Source organism: Notolabrus celidotus, chromosome 1 (assembly GCF_009762535.1).
Source record: "Notolabrus celidotus isolate fNotCel1 chromosome 1, fNotCel1.pri, whole genome shotgun sequence".
In the NCBI taxonomy this organism is placed as follows: domain Eukaryota; kingdom Metazoa; phylum Chordata; class Actinopteri; order Labriformes; family Labridae; genus Notolabrus; species Notolabrus celidotus.
In genome coordinates, this window is record NC_048272.1 from 12,839,077 (window position 1) to 12,860,510 (window position 21,434).

At 40.4% G+C, this 21,434-nt stretch overlaps 1 protein-coding gene across 3 annotated transcripts in view; it reads right to left on the reverse strand.

Moving 5' to 3' along the window:
• The window catches only part of kif5ab (kinesin family member 5A, b), a 92,135-nt gene that overhangs the window by 8,774 nt on the left and 61,927 nt on the right, over window positions 1-21,434 (reverse strand). For all 3 annotated transcript variants that reach the window (XM_034694662.1, XM_034694672.1, XM_034694679.1), the window contains exons 17-26: window positions 21,186-21,303; window positions 16,546-16,610; window positions 12,453-12,562; window positions 10,745-10,846; window positions 10,165-10,225; window positions 9,972-10,043; window positions 9,725-9,829; window positions 6,295-6,511; window positions 3,030-3,354; window positions 2,005-2,069 (exon numbers count right to left, since the gene is read on the reverse strand). In XM_034694662.1, coding sequence (XP_034550553.1) covers window positions 2,005-2,069; window positions 3,030-3,354; window positions 6,295-6,511; window positions 9,725-9,829; window positions 9,972-10,043; window positions 10,165-10,225; window positions 10,745-10,846; window positions 12,453-12,562; window positions 16,546-16,610; window positions 21,186-21,303 — 1,240 coding nt within the window. The remainder of the gene's footprint in view (window positions 1-2,004; window positions 2,070-3,029; window positions 3,355-6,294; window positions 6,512-9,724; window positions 9,830-9,971; window positions 10,044-10,164; window positions 10,226-10,744; window positions 10,847-12,452; window positions 12,563-16,545; window positions 16,611-21,185; window positions 21,304-21,434) is intronic.

Here is a 21,434-nt window from a genome sequence, read left to right on the forward strand (position 1 = left end):
ACCCTCTATAATATCATGAGAAACAGAAGCCAGCTTGATGAAATTTTTCAGAGGTCCACTGACTGGACAACATCAATTACATCTGTTATTTAATAAAAGGCAGGTGTTGTCACAACAGACTGATGCATTGCCTCTAACCCTGTTTTTGACTTTTATTGATATTTGTGGAGAATTGAAGAGGTGTGGTGCTGTAACAGAGCTCTACAGCTGTCATCACCCAGTCAGGGGCTGAGGCGGCCACTCTGCCTGTCTGGTCGGCTATCTGTCTGGCTGAGTAATGATGCTGCAAGTCTAATCTATCTTCTGTGTATGAATGTGTGTGTGTGTGTGTGTGTGTGTGTGTGTGTGTGTGTGTGTGTGTGTGTGTGTGTGTGTGTGTGTGTGTGTGTGTGTGTGTGTGTGTGCGTGTGTGTGTGTGTGTGTGTGTTTAAGAGCAGACACACACGCGCTCATACACAAACATAAAGATGCACAAGGCTCAAGAAGTGACAGCAGCATCCTGTGATACGTTAAGAAAGCGATCAGTGAATTGTTTTATCAGACACAAGATATACAGGGCTCAAAACTGCGATCCATTTTCATTGCATGTGCTCAATCAAAATCTATTTGGGAGCATGTGTGTATGTACAGATAAATGTTAGGTTGTGACATTTTTTTTATGCCTCTGTAAAACGTTTGCCAACACAGTTATCTGTGGTTGATTAGTAAGGCCTGCTAAGACGTGCAGTGTTATGACGTCAGGCATTACTAATCAAGCAAACTCTGTTCAGTTCAATGCTTACATAACCGATCAAACGTCAGCTTGACATTCTTTTTTTTTTAAAGTTATTTTTTCTGACATTTAGCCTTTATTAGACAGGACAGCTGAAGAGAGACGGATGTGGGGAGTAGAGCACAGGGGACGACATACAGCAAAGGGTCATGGCTGGGAATTGAACCAGCGACCTCTATAGTGAGGACTATAGCCTTGTTATATAGGTGCTTGCTGAAACTGCTAGGCCAACCAGGGTCCAACATTCCTAACTTTCAATGCTGATTTTAGATTGGTTACTATCGGCCTCCAATCACTTTCACTGGGCTTCAGTGTCACGTGATCGTACTAGCAAAAAAATCAGAAGAGCTGATTTAACATGACAAGAGCGCTGAGGGATTTCTTTTGTAGGCCGCCTCATGTCATGTGACTCCTGAAGCTGATGATGCTGATGTGGCGAATGTGGATGCACCTGCAGCAAAGACGGCTTGCAGTTTTCAGAGAGAGGGGCTGAAAGACTTCAAATGGCTCCCCTTTGAAAATGGCACAATGCACTGTGTTCATTGTAAAGCCTGTGGCAAGGAGGTCGCAGATACTCGCTACAGAGTCCACATATTTCAAGCACGAGAGCTTCATCCAACATGGAGAATGTGCCAAACACAAGCAATGCTGGGACAGAGAGCCTGGAGACAAAGGTTCAAATGCTGGCCCCAGAATATGTAAACTCCAGTGGTCATGTTGTCTTTCAATAAAACAAAGTTTATTGCAGTTGTGTTGCTCTTTATGTGTGTGATGAGTGCTTCTGGATTTGTCCTGGTGCTTCTAACTTTTTGAAGTTTGGAGCACCAGTACTACCAAGTAAAAAAAAGTGTATTTTGAGCCCTGTTATACCTTACTTAGGCTTTATCTAAAGCCTGTGGACCTGTTCTTTAACAGCCACCTCCTGGCTCACCAATGGTTCAAAATTATAGTCAAGACCGCCAACTAAGAGCCCATTAAAAGAAGATAAAAGCAAGTGAAAAAAAGCCATAAAGAAACAGCGGGCAGAATTGTTATAGCAGCAGGGAGAACTGCTTTTAACAACCACCACTCTGTAAGAGTACATAGACAAAATCCAAACATATTGGCTGTTATCATAGTATAATGGAAAGCACTAAAAAACAGTCATGATCAGAAATGTATTTTACTCCCGCTGGCTATGATCATAATATTTTGTAGTTTTGTCAAACAGCCTCCGTGGGATGAGGGCTCACCATTTTCTGAATCGAGCATCTCTGCAGTGTTCTTGTCAGTCTGGGTCACAGGCTCAGCTGGAAGTCTACAAACAGGAGAGAGACACTTTCAAATGAAACTGTGTGTAAAGGTCGTGCAGTTGATCAAAAATTGATGAAACAAGTGTTCTGCATCAGCTGTAAACAACTCTGCTGTGGTTGAAAGCTCAATTGGAAGGTCGTAAGGGGACCAGTGGTAAAGTTTATTTGACCATACTACAACTTTTAAGCCAAGAACATACACATTTAAGACAAGTCAAACAGAAAAATAGAGGAAAACACATAAAAGACAAGTGCACCTTGAGTTCACCTCATTTTTTGGAATCTAAACCTAACAAAGTGAAATGTGGGTGAAATCAAGGAAAACACAGTGAGTGGACCCCTGGTTAAGTTGAAACTGGTCATTAAACAGACTGAAATTAACAGTGAACTTCTTAATGACCTTAAGAAGAAAACAAGACCATCAGTATCACGTCTGATCATTCCTTTATTGTCACTTTATGCCAGAAATCACCTTGAGGAAGTCAGTGTCAGACAATAACAATTTACAGCAAGCTGAAAAACAAGCATTTTTCACTTTCCCCACAGTATGTATCCACGGTGAGTGATACATCTGACTGTTAGAAAACAGCATGATGGGATTCTTTTGGTCAGAAAACAGTACTCATACATATACAGGACAAAATCTGATGAGAAAAATGAGTAGAGTCAGAAACACAAATAATGTGTAAGGAATAACATGCAACAAGGGGGCAATGGCTTTGAGGACTGCAGCCTCTGAGTAGAGGACATGAGATTTCAACACTGAGGTAAATCAGAGCCCTACACATTTCAATTATTGAGGCAAGAATGAGATGAAAAACTGAAAGTGGGTATTGAGTTAAGATAACTTAATTTCTCTTTAAGAAACTGAGCTGTGGTTGAAAGCAACAAAACGTTAAAAACTTTGTCTAATCCATTACATGTTTTAGTGAAAATTCATTATCATGCAGCCGGGTTTTACTCACGTGTTGTTCTGACAGTCATTGTCAGTTGAATCGCTGTTTCGGTCGTCAAGGTTTTTGGAGGGGCTGTTCTGGTTTGAGTTTGTCTCGGGTATCCTGGGCTCACTCTCACTCTCTGGGGTGTCAGGGGCAGGAGGAGCAGGAGGAGCTGGAGGAGCAGGAGGAGCTGGAGGAGCAGCAGGAGCAGCAGGAGGAGCAGCTGCTTCTTTGTGGTTACTGTTGTGGAACTCAGCTTTGAGGAAGGCAATGGGGTGATCGCTGTAGCCTCGGATGAAGAAGGGGTTTGTGGGAGAGCAGGGGGGATAATGGCCAGGACGCACAGGCTTGGCTGTCAGTGAAAAAAAAAACAGTATTGATCTATTGATGTATCCGTTCAACCAGAAAGACAAAACATTTTCTTTTTCACCCTAGGAATGGAGCTGCACTGTAGCCTGCAGGGCAAAATAATACAATTTTAATGTGACTGGAATACTGAGAACATATTAGATTCCAACAGAGAGGAAATTTCTTCATTTTGTCTTCTACTGCACACAGACCTACCCAGTAAATCACAGGATCTGCGTTCTTCTCTGACAAATAACAAGAAATAAACAAACAGGAGAAATGTATATCTTGTGTGTGTAGTTTTCTGTGGGTCCCTTAGTTATAAATCACAGTGTCTTTAGATGGTGTAGAGTCCTACAACACAACCCATAAGCTGTAAACAAAAGGTAGACTTAGAGCCTTGGCTTCAGAAATTGAGCCAGTTTGTATTGCTTTCCTGCAGCATTATGTAAAACAGACCATATATCAGGGTGGTTTTACTTTGGAATCAAACACAAGGTTTGTAACGATGCGTGCTCACCAAATGTGGTCACTCCAGGCGCTAAAAAACAAAAATGGCACCAGGCAATAACACTGGTGTCCTAACGCAGTGGTTCTCAAAGTGGGGTCCTGGGACCCCAGGGGGTCCGCGAACCATAGCGTGGGGGTCCGCGAAATAATCATAATACATTTTTAAAAATTATAAAAATGTTCTGTCATTAAAAACATCATATATACAGATGAGGACCATTTGCGCCAATGAAACCAACATATTTGGCCCATTACTCCTACCCTAGTTAACTTTGGGCCAATAGAAACAGATATGATTATGTCACTCACATCAATCTGTCACGTATCACTCATTCAGACTTCATTACAGTGGAAGAGTATAAATTCTGTCATGTTGAGTCCACAAAGAATAAAATGACCCTCTGTTTTAAAGTACACAAGTGGTATTAACATGATTCAAATTAAAGTGTTTTCTGTGTATCACTATGGAACAGGTCTGAAGTATTTAGATTGATAAGTTTTAAAATACAAATCGTTCCAAGGGCATCTATGAGTGCAAATGGTAGTAAGCATGTGCTTAATCTATGTTATAGTTATGAGGGGGTCCTTGGAAAATGTTCTCACCTGTAAGGAGTCCCTGGCCCCAAAAAGTTTGAGAACCCCTGACCTAACGCTGGCCACATTCACTTTCTGTATACAGCTTGTGAAACAGCCAAACAAGTATCAGCATTCTGGCTGTGGTAAGATAATTAGGTGAGCAGAAACAGCATCAACACTAAAGCCATGACCTTTAGAAAAACACACATCAGCTATCCTGCATAAGTCTTCATCTTTTCTCATTCACAAAGATGAAAATACACCTAATGCTGATCCTTAGCTTGTTGTTAGCTAATTAGTGGCACAGCTGCAACAGTGAAACAGCATCTAAGCATGCCAGCGAGCTGTAATGTCACTCCAGTCAAGTGCGGGCTGCTGGTGGTCCCTTCTCTTTGAGACCAACACCAGCAGAATGAACAAATTACGTGAAAGAGAAAGTGCTCTGTTCCTTTGCTTTGTCTCATTCACTGTGGTTTAACTATGACATGCAGACAGCCTGCCAGCAGCTGTCAATCAAACACGTTTACCTCCTGCAGGCTGAGATGAACATAGGCATTTCTGATATTACCATAGTTTTCCAAAGAAATAAATACCCTTTGACAAAACTGCTGAAAGCCACAAACACTTTGAAATCAATAGTTAATTTTGTCACAGCAGCATACGTGTCTAATTTTTTTTCACGCAGAATTAAAATTCATGAGTGTCATTATCTTCAATTGAACACAGCGAAGAAGAGACTCTGTGATCAAAATGGATTCAAACTGCTAATAAACTGTCTCTCACAGGACAGCAGGCTCACTGTGTTAATCTTCACATGTAAAATACTCCAGCCTAACATCACAACTATTGAAGAATAATACATTTGAACAATTTAAGCCTGTATGTGGGTTTAGTTTCTACAACTTCTTCTCTGTGTAAGACAGCGGTGAACTTGAGTCTCCAGCGCTTTTGGCTTCTGAGTGAGCTACAAGACTGGTGTCAGAAAACCTGTCTCTTGGCTCGCTCATGCATGAGGAGGAGGTGAATGAATGTGTGGTGTTCTGATAGGAGGAAGTGAAGACATGACAGATGATGAAGCGGGAGGGAAGCAAATCCAACCATGGATGTTGCCTGTGAGGGAATCACACGGTGAAGACATGGTACGGATGGTTGCTCCATGCCAAATGATTTTTCTCACGGTGCACTGCAGGGGAAAACATCGGATACGAAGCCGATGAAATGGTCAGGTCTGATTGACATGAGTGGCTACATGTGCAACCTTAGCAGTTAAGTGGCCAAGACATTTCACATTGTTTCTACAAAATGAATTACACACTACTACACTTTTGTGTTGTGAAACATTAGTCCTTGATCTTCTTTGTTTTCCTCTTATAATGAGATTCAAACTGAAGGGATACGTTTGTGAATATCTAGGGGTGTTGGCTGCAGAGAAAATAACACATTTGTTATGGTGACATTAACATAAAAGAAAAGAGTGACAAAATTTTAAAACATTCTAAAACCATCAAAACATTACCTTATCTTACTCCAGCAATGACAAAGGGAAATTGCAATGCATTTTTGAATTTCCTAAATTTTAAAACATGTCTTTTAACTGCTGTGGTGTGTATCACTAGCTTAAAAGACACTGAAGCAGTCAAGAAAAACTTGAATATGACTTTACACAAAATTCAAAGGATGTAAATGTGTCCTATATTGTATGTTAATGCCCAAAGCTCACATTTTAATACATGGAATGGATCACTGACTTGCTGCAATGTGTACATCACTGCAAATGGCATTGCAGGTTTATTTTCACAGCAAATGGCATTGCAGGTCTATTTTTAACAGCAGATTGTGTGAGAGGGGCGAAGGTTACCTATCAGTGCAGCATGGGGCCGGCGGAAAGGATTGCGAACCCGCATCACATCTTTGATTCGCTCCACTTCCTGCTGGTAGCGGTGGCGGTCGTTCATCGCACCTTCCTTTGCCTCCTTCAGTGCACCTTCAAGCGCCTTGACACGCTCAGCTGTAGACCGAAGACGTTTCTCCAGTTTTGGAAGTTCACAGCGAAGATCTGCATTGTCACGTACCAGCTGTCACACACACAAAAAATAACACATTCAGTATACTCAGAGAATGGCTTGAAATGTCAAGAAAAAAAGAATACATTATTTTATAATGCAACCTTTTATAGGATGCATTATTTTAAAAACAGTGTAGTGATATTGTTTGGCTTGAAATTTTCATTTTCAGGTCAGGGAACCATCAATTGTAGTCAGAAAACAATGTAAATTAAAAACTCCCGCCTGCATTATTTTTTAACACTTTGATACATTGGTATGAGGTTTTGCTCTTTTTCTGGTGTTTCTTTTTTAAAAAAGGATTTTTTTTGTTTTTTGTTTTGTTTTGAGTGTTTCTACTCAAAAGGCATTCCTCCTTTATTTTGTTGATAGAACCCCTGCAGCAGTAATAGCTTACAACAATGGAAGTGGCTAATTGCCCACATTTTTGTCAGTTGGAGCCAAAGTGCTTGGAGCAGCTGAATGAAACTGAGGAGTAAAAATTTTAATCAGTTGAAAAAATGTCTTACTGCCCTCTAGCAGAGTAAACATGCTTGACCGCCACAAAAAAAAAAAAAACCAGAGACTCTCTTACATTATTTTTATGGTGAAGACAGTAAATATCAGTAAACCAGTTAGCTACAGCCACTCATCTCCAACCAAACTATTTAGTGTAAGTAATTTACCATTTCTTACACTATCTCACCGTTACAATGCAAAGTGGACAGAAGTACAAGTCCTGGAGCAGTAACAACAGACATTCCTTCAAAAACTTTAATTCCATCTTCTAGTTGGCAAGCTAACGCAAATGAAACAATGGCTGTTTTCGAAAGCGCCTTCTATACTAGAAGTACGTACTGATTTGGCCAAAAGTCAGTATGTGTAGTATGTAGTATGTAGTATGTGAACAAGAGCAAAATCTGCATTATGCCAAAACTCATGTCATACTGATTCAGGTAAATGTCTCAGTATGCATCGGACCAGTCTCCCTTATGTACTGTTTCCCACAATGCACAGTGCTAATGTTACGTTTCTTCTTTTTTCTTCTTTTTTGAAGGGGGGCACTTTGCTTTTAGGTGCTTTGAATTTTTTTTAATTCAATATAAAACACTGCTTAACTTTTTAAATCATAAGTGGATGCTGAAGAATCAGTTTCGCTATCAGCTTGGCCGTTGTTTACTTCCGCTTTCCGAAACTGGAAATCCAGTGATGTCTGGCCCAGCGTACTGCAGAATAGATCCAACAGAGCAGTCATACTACAGACTAAATTCAAACATAGTATTTAGTAGGCAGTATCTACTGCCTACTACATTGCTAGGTAGTATGTAGCAGGACGCTTCGAAAACCACAATGGTCTATCTCTTGTATTGAAGCTACTGCGCATGTACAACTTTTAACGAGAGTCTATGGCCAAAGATCTTTGCACCCAGGGTGAAAACATGTCGAAACAACTTTACTCATCATTAACTATATAATATTTATCATCTAAATATATATATATATATATATATATATATATAGTTTAGAATATTATTTTATTATTTCATTTTAATAACATTACCTTCTTATTGAAGGTAAGGACAAGAAAACCTTGACTCCAAATTAAGTCTTACAAGCTACACCTTTTTTTTTTATTGACGTAAGTAGTAAAAGTAGGTACCCTAAAGAATAATTACTATTTGGTTGGTTTGGCCAATGCACCTTTACTCCAATTGCCTTATCCACAAATAAAGAACATACTTAAAGGCCATTAATACTCCCTTGCTAATAAAATCTTCAGTCAGTCAACAGAGATGACTAGCTTGAAAAATATTTTTAGCCAATTCTGTCATGTTTCTATGTACTTAACTCAACAAATAATTTTATTGCTCTGATATCGCAGATGTTCAACTCACACCTTGGCAAGACACCAAGTAAAACTCCACAATAGTTTGACAGGTATAGTAGACCCGGTACAATTGTTATGAAAACCAATCAAGGTGAAAACCGACATGGTTGCTTCAACATAATTGTCTTGTTTGTTTATGAACATTAACGTGGAGAAAAATAGATGTGGAGCTTTATTGATTTTAAATTGCTGAACACTGTATGTTTCCTCTACATGGGAAAGGTGCACATTAAAATCACATGACTCTGCTCCTTAAACAGTAGAAGTCTGCTGCTACGTGATCATGCAAACTAATGCAAACCCTGCAGGGAGACTGAGTGTGAGACCTGAGGGCTCAGCAAACAAGCAAATCTATCTAGCAGATGGAGCAGGCAAAGGATAAAGGAACCAAAATACCTGGCTGTGGTCTTTTATTATTTGATGATGAGTCATTTCAAAGGGAAAAACAAAAAATCAGCCAGTGTCATAAGCTAAGTCGTGACAGTCTTGTTTAGGTCTGGTAGAGACAGATGGCCAGACAAGCACATATTACCTTATCTTTACAGAGGTCATGGAAACTCATACATAACCCTGGTGCAATGTCCACCACCAGTCCTCTTTAGGAGTATTATCACTTTTCTCTGGGAGCTGATTTATGACCATGACTTTCATCTTCCTTTCCCATCGTATCAGCAGGTGGTGAACGGGATGGAGACTCCCAGCAGCCACTTTAGGATTGGTTTTCTGCCTGACAGACTGCTGCAGTGCAGCTCCCACATATCTGCCAGCCCTGAGTGTATGTGCCAGTCTGCAGAACGTTTAGCACATCAACACTTGGTCGACTGCCGTAGTCCATTTAGGAGTATTAAAGAAAGATGGGAGAGTCTGCGTTTGTGTTTTTGTCCTTTCTTTTCGAATGCTTGGGTGTGGGCTCACAGGAGGAGAAACACAGAGCGGGTTTTTTGTGCACCTGAATGATGAATTTGTTCATTTATCTAATCTAAGTAACTGCTTTATGCTGTCTTTCCCTGAAGGCAGCATGGTTTTACACTTCCTGCAGCTCTGTTTCAAGGAGACTTTCATGTGAAGTTGCTTTAGTGAAATGATTGATGGTGCCAGCAATAGTTTTGCCCATAGGAGAGTGATGACAAACGCACACTGCCTTGTATTTTAATCTGGCTGGCTCTTTTTGCCCTCCTCTCTTATATTCCACCCAGCAGAGACGCTCTGCACTACTGCTGCGCCAAGGCACAATGAGAACCAGGTTTTCAACACCTTAGGAAAAAATAAATGATCTGTCCTTACTGCAGAAAGATCAAATGTTCTTTCCCATCTCACTTATTATAATTCATTCTTTATTATTAAAAGCCTTTTGTTACCTGCTTGTGAACTTTTGTAAGCTGGTCCAGGTTGTTTTCAAGAAAGGAAATCTTCTGTTTCTGGGTGATGTATCCCCCACTGTCATCACGCTCCATCTGTGCACTCTGTCAACAGCAAACATAAATTAGCAACACATAAAATAATAGCACTTCTGTCAGACATAGTGAAGCTCCAAAACGCGGTGTGTGCAAACAAAGGTTTCATGTGGGGAACTGCAGCTTTTATGTAAGACAGGTTCTGGCTTACTTTTCTAACTCGAGTCGTGAGGTCTTGAACAAAAAGCTTGCGGAGGTTGTGCAGGGTGTGGAGCTCACGAGCCTTCAGCATAAAGAGAAAGACAGAGAGAATAAATAGTCCAGCCAGAGCAGTTATGAGGTATTTAGTAGATCGGCGGTCTCTAAGGGAGCACAGTGAATCGTGACAGCAAATAATGACTTACAACAGTCTCTTCCAGCCCTTTGAGGTCCTGCTTTGACTGCTCGTGTCGCTCATGAAGAAATCTACACAAAGACAGGGAAAGAGTCAGACGGATGGGATATTCTTAATGAAATTCTCTTTACTCAAAATGAGTGCAGGAATAATTAATGAATAAAGAACAAACGCAACATGGGCTGGCTGCCCCACTCGTGGGCTGTTACCCATCTGCCATCTGATGCAATATGCTGCAAAGGTCAGCGCAAAAAGAGGCCTATCAGCGGCCAGCTGCTACCTTATCCCAAAACTCCATAATGAACATGCAATGAGAGTTACACAGAAAGAACAAGACAGACAGAGAACGTGGCAAGGGGTTGGGGTCCAGATAATTTGAGCCACTAACCGGCTGTACTTCTCCACACACACAAACTGTAAATAGTCAGCAGTCAGAGCTTCAGAGTGAGAGGAAAATAAATAGACACGAGGATGACAAGTGACAGAGAGAAATGGAAGACGTGAATCAAAGTAGGCAGCTCGCCCCCAGGCCTCCATATGGTGAATTGTTTGAAAGGCGGCCAGGCCAGGACAGTAAAGCAGAGACTCACGTCAGTTCCTCCAGCTGCCGGCTCTTGTGATGCTCTCTGCTCCTCAGGCATTCATAGTCACAGTGCAGTTGCTCCAACTCCAGCTGCTGCTTCTGGTTACAACTGAAAAGGTGAACAAAGGCAAACTTAGGGGTTTAATGGAAAGGTTCAAAGTGTTCAGTTGAAAAAAGAAACTTCGCTCTGCCGAGGAATCTAGGGACTCTCTGGAGCATGTTGGTGAAATACTAAAAAGTGAAGTTCAATCTGTATTTTAATGGGAACTGTCTGGAAAAGTCTTTTAATTCTCCTGACCTTAAAAAAATATCCATTTAATTTTACACGCTCTAACTTGTCCATTGAAGAGTTTTACAACCGTGCATTCATTCATTTTACAAGAAATATTACAGGAGAAATGAAGGAGAGATTTTTTGAAGCTTTTTTTAACTGGTCGAAAAGTTTCATAGGAAGAGACAGTTGCTGGCATCATGATGGATTCCTTTTTGACCTTAGAGAAGCCTGAGCTCTACCTTGATGTCACATGAGAACAATAAATTGCCCTTCCTGTGTGAGTCAGAGGAATTAAGTTGCAGTTCAGCGATGTGCACAGAATTTAAAAGCGATAGGAAGAAAAGTAATGAAGGGGAACCATTTCTGCATGCAGGGTTAGGAATTATGTTTCCCCGAAGGTCACATTAGAGCCACATGGATCACAGAGGTAAATGGATGCCCCTTTAGTGTGTTGTTAGGTCAAAACTGGAGCAAAGGAGAATGTGTCCCGTTGGGGTACAGGTGTGTGAAATAAGGCAATGAGCAGGAGTGTGCACACCTTTACAAGCACCTGAGTCCAGGTGCTCTTCAATTTATTAAATTTGCTGTCCTTTTCTGATTCTTGAACCTTTGGAAAAAAATGTTTTATGCATACCCACTTTTTCTTCTCTGCTTTAAGGATTTAAAAGGCCACTCTGCTCCGATTTGAGATTCTTTCTACCTCACTGACACCCATCCATCCATTCATTCTCAAGCTGCTTATCCAAATCAGGCTATGCCAGCAGGACAAGTGGAGCATCCCCACACGTCTTTGTCATTCAGACGCCTCTGCAGCTGCTCTCTGGGTGTTACCAGACACTCCCTGGCAGGCTTGGAAATGTATTTTACCCCCTCAAATGGGTCTTCCCTGCACCATCCTCCCAGATGGTCACGCCTGGTACAGAACATCCTCAAAACGAGGCACCTCTAGGGGCCTATTTCTGAAGGAACCAGCCCAACAGCTTCTCACACTGTGGATCAGCAGTGGCTTCACTCTTAAGTCCCTCCATGCTGCAGTTTCCTCAGCATGTCAACCACCCACACATATTGATTTCAGACCCTGTTGAAGCTAGCGGGGCTTAGACTTTTTTGAGAACTCAACTACTGTAACCGTGTATCCCAGATTCTTGGCATTTCCACGCTGCTTATGAGGGAAGAATTGAATTTCAGATTTGTGCCCACAGACAGCAAACAGAGTAGGAAAGCTGTCTGCCTTTCACCACATGTATGACCTGAATAAATAAGCAGCATCTCCTCTCAAAGTAAATACACCTTTTCTATGGCATTATCTTTTTTCTTTTTTTTTACTTAGGGGCACTCTTCTTCATGCTCCACTGCTGTGCAACATGCACATTTCTGTGGTGACTCAAAAAGCCTGACTTAGCACACAAGAGAAGGTGAGGAATAACAATGAAGGACTGACTCGGTTAAGTCATCAATGATCTTCTGCTTCTCATTGATCTCGTCTCGCAGGCGGCCGAGCTGTTTGCTGTGCGCCTCACGGTGCGTCTCCATCTGCTGCTCCAGAGCCCTCTGAGGTGTGGGCATCAAGGGGGGGGCATATATAATGAGAGAGAAAGAGATAGAGAGAGGGTACCAAGAGGTGGGAGAAAAGGAAGACAAAGTGACTAAACAACAAAGAGAGAAGAAATTAATACACTGTGTATATGTGGACATCGACTGTCACATGAGTTTCGAATACACACACACACACACACACACACACACACACACACACACACACACACACACACACACACACACACACACACACACACATACAGCAAGGTGACAGGCAGAAAATACAAAATGTATAAATACTTCCAGCTAATTATGGATGGTTCCAAAAATCAGAACGTAACGTGTGTTAATTTTGAGGTCTGAGGTTCTCTTTGTCAGTAGCTTTTTGCCTGTTTGAAACCAAGTAAATATTTTTCGTTATTCCTAAAATACAACATGAACGGATTACTGCATTACCTCGAAATGTGATCTGCACAAAGGCCCTATCATTTATCAACATATATTTCATACATGCTCATTATTTTGTAGCATGTACTCTTCTGAAAAAGTGTTTTTCTGTTAACTAGTTTCTGAGTCACTGACTCTGCTGTCTTTGGTCCACAATATGCACTGTTCAATTATCGGAGGGAACAGGAGCAAATTAGTGCCACGAGTGCTTTTCGGTTAGGTCATTTATCACAGAAAAATGCCTAACATTTGCTGATGCAGCAGAGTCAGTGTCGCAATATTAATTGAATTGGATTTTGCTCTGTTTATATGGTATAAGCCAATTAAATGCTCTGGTATATTGTGATCAGCATCTTTTACACTTTTTCTTACATGAAAGTGAAAAAACACATTCTTGAAAGTATGCTTTTTAGCTTTATTGCCAAGAGTCAGATGACACATTTGTAACCACTCAGGGAAGCTGTGACTCCGTGGTAGAGTCAGTTGTCTCTCAATCAAAAGGTTGGCCGTTCAGTCCCAGCTCTGGCAGTCAACATGTTGAAGAGGGTAACACACTGAACCCCAAATTGCTCCAGCAGCGTGTGAATGCATATATATGGGATCAGTTAACACTGATGGGCACATTAGATAGCATCCTCTGCCAGTCAGAGTGTGTATTTCAGTTAGACAGCCCACATTGTAATTTAAAATGTTCACTGCAGCAGCAGAACATTGTCTGTGTTTGGCTGCAAACTCATTAGCCATTAGAAAATTATATTACATAAAGAAAGAGTGATGAGACAGAATCGTAAACTCCCTCGATGCACGCTGCAGGTGGATGATGGGAGGGTGGTGGGAATGAAAGTGTAGTGCAGCAATTCAGTGACAGAGCCCAGGGAGAGACCAGGAACCTGTCAGCTGAAGTAGACCGTCAAATTGGAAGGATATGTTTGCTAGATGTTGGTGAGAATGACGCATGTTAAGGGTGAAATCAGAGTAGTTTGAGTTGCCTTCCTGAACTAGCTTGAAGGCTTCACTCTGTCAGAGTGTGAGTGAATGCAACATTAAGTGTAAAGTGCCATGAGTATTGTAAACAAGAAAATTCCTACATGAGTACAGTCTATGTATAACTGTGTGATGAATATGAGGAAAGAACAATAGCCTGTTGGCTAACCTTAGCTTAAAGGCTGGGAGCTGGGTGCATGAATGAACCTAGGTCGGCCTAAAGGTACGATAACCCATGAAATAGGATCACTACAATGACAAAAATAGTTAAACCAGTTTTTATGTTCTACTGAGACCTTCTGCAGTAACACACCCCAGCTGCTAAATATTCACAGTCGTTACCCTCACCATTAAAACAAAAGCAAACTGTCTGTTCAGACTGAGAATGTGATACATTGTGACCATCTGTTTCATGTCTTGATGCTAAGTTTAGCTATCTGGCGGCTTATTTCAGCTTCATTTTTATCATATATAGGATATATCTCACCATTTCAATTTAAATGTTAAAATACTGATTGTAAGAAAATGTTTGCAGATTCATCCATGTTTGAAACATAATCATAATAATTTTTATACATATAGCACTGGTTATCTGCTAACACCAAGTCCTAGAACTAACTGTATGATGAAGTCTGTTCATTTTAGAGGTTCCTCTGCCTGGAATCAACTCCCCACCAACATGAGAATGATCAAAAGCAGATTTTCTTTAAAGGTGACATATCATGCAAAATTGAATTTTTACCTGAAATATGTGTCCCTGGCATGTCTACAAACCCCCCGAGAATGAAAAAAATCCATTCTGCCCCTGTTTTGATTCCTCCACCTTTCTGTAAATGTGTGTGAAACGAGCCGTTTCAGACTTCCGTGTTTTTGTTACGTAACAACAATATCCGGTCTGTCACGGAGTCAGAGCTCGGAGCTTGTTCAGCCCATAGACTGTATAAAATAATACTGAATCCCTCCTCCGTTTTTCATTACCTGCACAAATGTGTGCTAACAAGGAGCTTAGGAGGGAGGCATGCTAGTTGTAGGCTGTCTTAATAAACACAAAGGTCGGTTTTACTCCCCACGTCTGCAGATTTGAAGATCTAGTGGATGATTTTTATTTATCATGGATAAGTGCTAGCGCTAGTTAGCATAGCCACATAGCTACATGTTCATAGCTGTAGCTGTGTACCAAGACACACGTCTACATACTGATAAATAAAACAACAAGAAACACTAAATCTATGACCAATCCTTCAGAAAGGTCCTGCTACAGGCGCCTCTCCGTCAGGATCAGATTCAGAGGGTTGAAGTAACGTGATCTCTGAGCAGCCGTGTATATTCAGCCAACATGTAAACATTAGATCAACGTGCTGGAGAGCCGAGGCACATCCACTTCCGGAGGGGGCGTGGTCAGAGGGAACACAGAGTGTTCTGAGGACTGCTGAAGAAAAGGACTTTTCAGGCAGACCAAAATCTGATTTCAAAGTGTTTTTTTGAGCATAAACTTTAAAGACATGTTTTGGGGACCTCTTAGACCAATATATATTGATGAAAAAAGCGTGATATGTCACCTTTAAAAAATTCACTTAAACAAATGCTGATGAATTCCTCATAGAACTTATTATGTAGACACTGTTTTGAAAGTCTTTGTTTTATTCATTTTTAGTGGTGTTTGTGACAATTTTGTTTTTGATTCCATTCTTTGTAGTTTAATGCTACTCATCCTTTATTTGCTCAGATACTTAGTTTATTTTTCATTTTCATTGTTGATTTTTTAATTGGCTGCTATTGCATCTTTGTTTTATAGATAATGTGTGATTTTAAATAATTGTTTTTCTTGTTTTTGTTTTGTTGTGTGGAACCCAGGAAGACTAGCAACCACAATGTGGATGCTAATGGGGATCCTAATAAATAAAGAAATATAGTGCTTTTCACAGACAAAGACATCACATAGTGCTTTTCACAGACAAAGACATCACAAAGTGCTTTACACAGACAAGACAGACAGACATATTTAAATAAATCAAGAAATGAATTATTATTATTATTATTAATAATAATAATAATAATAATAATAATAATAATAATAATAATAATAATAATAATAATAATAAAAGGAATCCTGAATCTGGAAATGAAAGTAATGACACAGATTCCTGGAAGCAGGGATTACAAAACTGTGTCATTAAAGTTGTATTACACTGCTTTTAAGTGAGTGCATGGGGCTGTAAATGTAATATTTCAGATCTGAGGGAACGGTTTGGGTGGTGAGGGTGTAGTAGTTCAGCTAAGTAATCTGGGGCCTGACTGTGTAGGGATTTGTAGGTGAGAGTAGGGATTTTAAACTGGATTTTAAAGGCAACTGGGAGCCAGTGAAGGGATTTTAGCATGGGGTGATTTGAGATCATATTTTTGTCCTGGTTAATACAGGAGCTTCATGCATGCATACACATTGAAGCTAGCTGAAAACAAACACACCACCATGCTTATGCATATACACCTGCTAGTCTGCTAGCTGTGTGCTGAGGCAGCATGAAAAAGTTCATGTCACTCAGGTACTCTCTCTGCAGTCCTACCTTTATATCACAGGAATCCAGGTCAGATGTGTGATTCTCGCCCCTGGTCACCTCTGACACTCTCTCTGAAATGAACACACACACACAAATTGAGGAGAGATGACACAGGAGGGGATGTCAGGGAGAGAAACCAAGACAGAGAGAGACAATAAGAGGGAAGAGGGAGAAAAAACAGGCTGATCAAAAATAACACACTGCTGTTCGTGAAAAAGGTGACAGTGACCTGACTTTGACAGCACAGCAGCACCTGCGCTGCATGTTGACAGCGAGGTCAGCGTGAACTAAGTCATTGTATCTCAGGTGTGATAATATCAGTGGTAATGGCAGCTATTATTCCACGCTGATCTGATTTGTTGTTTACAAACTCTTCCTGGTGTCTGATGATGAAATTAGTGAGACTGCTACCTCACACCGGGCTACGTGATGGACGTGACCTGCAGCTCTTTGTAGTTATCCACTCCAGTAATGACTCGAGGACTGCCTGGCTACGGTGTGGAGTGGGGCCAAAATTGATTTACCCGCCCCTTAAATCCACCGCTTGTTTAATGCAGTCCTGTGGGGCTCTTTAGGACTTATATTGCTTTTGGCTTGATTTGTGCATCGTATCAGAGTCCTGGGAGTGTCTGCGGTTTGCTGTACCTCGCACAAACTTCGAATGTACCATTAATCTATATGTACCACTGCTGTGATATGTATAGACACTTCAGCTGTTCATCATTGTTCACTCTTGTATTACTTTGTCGTGACAGAAGATGAATTCCTCTGGCAGAGGCAAAAAGTCTACTTTGAAGCCAATAAAATTGTTTTGAGAGTGGAGGCACTTCTACTCAGTTCGAGTTCAGTGGAGCTGAAATGCAGCGACAGACTTGTTGTCTTTTTTGCTTAACTTCATCCAGACATGATTTGTATTGACTTTGACAGAATATTAATCTTAAATTTAAGTTTGGCATCCCAACGTGCCATGGGCAATTTAGCAAGATTTACAATGTAGATAGATGTGAGTATTGTTCGTCATTGTGCGGTGGGTAAGAACGTCCCTCGGTGCTTGGAAAAATCATTATTCATAATTTCTATCTTCTGGGCAGAATGTCATCTTTGAAACATTTTCCTTAATTTGACAAACGTTCTACTTCACCAGTATTTTTGTGATCTGTTTGCTGACTGTTTGACCATGTGTTTAGCTTCTGCAGCAGTTTATTTTTCCTGTTTAATCAACCATACAGCCGCTGTTTTGCTTGTCTGACCAAATCGATATTTTGCTCCTTCCCTTTAACAGTCTGAATAAATGTTCAACTCTTTGTTCCTGGTTTGTTATTGCAGTCACATAAAAGAAAAATCTCATCCTGAGCCTCAGGCAAAGACACTTTCATTACAAATACAGAGGGCTACATGTTCAGTATGCATGTACAGCCAGACCATGTTTATGCATTACTGCACCTTGGACCTCAGGTCTGACTAGAACATTAGACTTTATCTGCGAAGCTTGGTTAATAAAACATTGTACAAGAACAGCATCCTCAATCTATGTGTGTATTCCAACACAAGTCAAATCCCACTGTTCTGTTTGACATAGTCCAATTTTATTTGGATAGCAATGCCACTCTTTTGGTTGGTCTCCACTTGCAGTATGTCAGGTCTGAAATGTCTCAACAACAGCAGGATGGATTACCATGAAATTTTGTACAGATATTCATCAAATCCAGAGGCTAAATCCTAATGTCATTTATGATTCAAGGACTTTCTTTTCAGCACCATCACGAGGTCTACAATTGTGTTTGTTAGTGTTGCAACACAACGAGTGGATGGATTGCTCAGAAATTTGGTAGAACCATTTGTTTCCCATCAGGATTAATTATAATAACTATGGGGTTCCCTTAAGTCTTCATGTGGTGCCAGCATCATGCCAATACAGTAAGACTACTACACACACTCACAAACAAGAATGAGAACATGATGAAAATGAAAAACTACATAACATCAGCAAGTAAGCATTGTCTTTTTGGCATGTTAGAAAGACTTTAGGTGGCCTAAGCAGATGCTCTTTACAGTCAGGGAATTATCTAAAGTGCATGGAACAAGGGCATTTAGAGAAATCAAACCCACTTTTGCTGCTTAAGTAGCATGCAATTGGACTAAAAGTAAGGTACAAAGTACAAGGTGCAAGGGAGTTGGAGTTAGACTAAATTATTCATAGGTGTGTTTCGGTGTGGTACTCATGCATTGTAAAACTAATCAACATGTCCTTCCACATTTCTTTTTGTAGAAAGTTGTGCCCATAAATAAGCTATTTTAAGCGCCATTAAGCTTCCTCCTATCTGAAATCAATCTTCAAATAACTGGAAAGTACTGAGAAACTGACCTCAGATCAGGTTTTTGATGCTTTCTGCTGCCTTAAGTCAGGTGAGCACCTTCTATGAGCCTGACCCCGCCTCATTTTGAGATCAAAACGCTTATGAGAGCAGAGGTAACCAAGTACATTGACATCTGAAGCAGCATGGGCGCAAGGCCCAATTAAGAGAACTGCACCTGATAGAAGATAGTAGTGGCTTTTATGCTGCTCTGGATGTAACACATAAAGTATCATTCTAATTTTGGCTGGTTATTGATGTTAGACTTAATTTGATAACAAGAATACCTGTTGACCTTTACTGTTGAAAAAATTATGATCAATCTATTTTTATTGCTTTCCTGTTCCTGTATAAGTCTATATGAGCCGTTGTTGTTGACACTCTGTCTGTCTGTCTGACTGTCTATATTCACCTCATCTCCATCCCACTTTAGGCACAGTTGCAAGAGTTGGCCCCATAGACATATTGTATATACATAGACGCCACATTGACTGTGCTTTCCCGCTGCTGCGATACGTCAGCTCATCCGTCATATTGAATGTGGCGGGGCCGCAGTGTAAACTAATACAAGTAGATGTGAAAACTGTGGATTTTGTGAAAAAAAAATCACTGTTTCACAGCATTTCACTTGTTTTGATCAACCCTTTTTACAATTAAGGATTACAATTAATGTAAGTACTAAAATGACGATTATTTAGAAAAAACAATGATTATGATAAAACACTGTGAAACACAGACACACCTGTTAAACATACTGTAACTCATCCTCCTAACAAAGTTTGTTTATCAAATCAATAAAAGGCTGGCACTAGGAGTGAGTCTGCTTTTTGGCAGTGGAATGATAGATAGTCTCCATTACTGAAATTATAGACATTTTCTAATTGTAAAAAATAGCATTTAATGCGAAATAACATGCAGTAGGCTACTGTTATACTGTCATGCTACGTACGTCCAACATACAAGTCTTACTGTTTCACTATGATCACTCATTTTGATCACATTACTCACTGTTGACTATTGTTAGTTTGATCACCTGTATCCATAGCCTGCTCCAAATATTTCATCATTTTAATTTCACATTTTCAGCCTTCCAGCACTGTCTGTACTGTTGTGCACAGACAGTGCTATTCGTGCGTTTCGTTCGCGTTTTCACTCTCTCTTTTTCATACCACTGCTCTGTGACCTTTAAATGCCCACACTGAGAAATATCGTTTTTTTTTTTTTTTTCCAAAGTTATATTTTTGGCCTTTTTGCCTTTATTATATAGTACAGCTGAAGAGTGACAGGAAATGTGGGGAGTAGAGAGTGGGGGAAGACATGCAGGAAATGGTCGACCGGCCGGGAATCGAACCGGCAACCCCTGCGACGAGGACTGTAGCCTCTGTATGTGGGGCGCTTAGACCGCTAGGCCACCAGCGCCCCAGAAATATCGTTTTTTTTAATTGGATCGTATTAAGGTCAGTTGTCCATATATCATGTTTTAGATCATGTGAGGACTAAGCGCTTGAGACATTTCAATTGACTGAACCAGTGAAGGGATTTACTCTTTCAAATACAGGATGAAAAGGACTGTTATAATTAACACTAAACACATCAAAGTAATTCAAAATCTAAGATGACTTTATTTATACTGACCTTTTTTATGACACAGCTGCTGTATGTGAAATAAAAACAAATGTAGGCACGACTTTTACGAGGATGAGTTATAGTACGTATAACAGGTGTGCCGGTGTTTCACACTGTTTAATCAAAGCAGTGAAGGAGCTTTTAAAAGATAACATTAACACTGTGGAGACCCCTACAAAAATTTTTTGGCATATATTTGGAAAGCTCTGCTATAGATAAGTCAAATTTACATCAGTATGGTCATATAAAACAATCAGGAAGCATGTTTCTACATACACGTGTGCGTGCATCTTTACAGATTGCCACATTCAACATGGCGGCGACGTTAACGTATGACTCAGACAGTCAATGCGGTGTCTACGCATATACATATGTCGTTGGTTGGCCCAACATGAGTCTGGTCCTGCTCATGGTTTCTGCCTATTAAAGCATGTTTGTCCTTGCTACTGTTCTTTACTAAATGCTGCAAAGTTCTTTACTCATGCTGCATTAATGTTGAGTCTAGAACTGCTCATTTTAGCGGTCTCAGGGTAACATTTCTTGTGAATTTGTGCACAACAAACAAAGATGTATTGATTAATGTTTGATCAAAGAGAAGAAAGCTTTACTTTAATTATTATTGTTTTACTTTGATCACTGTCATAATATAACATAACGTTAGTCTACCTTGGGCTTGGAGTTTGGCCAGCTCTTCGCTCAGGGAGTCGTAGCCGTCCTCCAGCTGTCTCTTCTTCCTCTCCACATTCTGCATGTACTCCGTTAGAGAGCGGATCTTTGCCTCGTGCTGAAAGTCAGAACACAGTGTCTCTGATGCAGGAAGTTTACTGATGAGCAAAGGACCTGTCCCCGCAGACAACACTTTGTACAACAAAGAGCAACTGCACTTTTTAAAGAGGAATGATCTTCACAGACTGT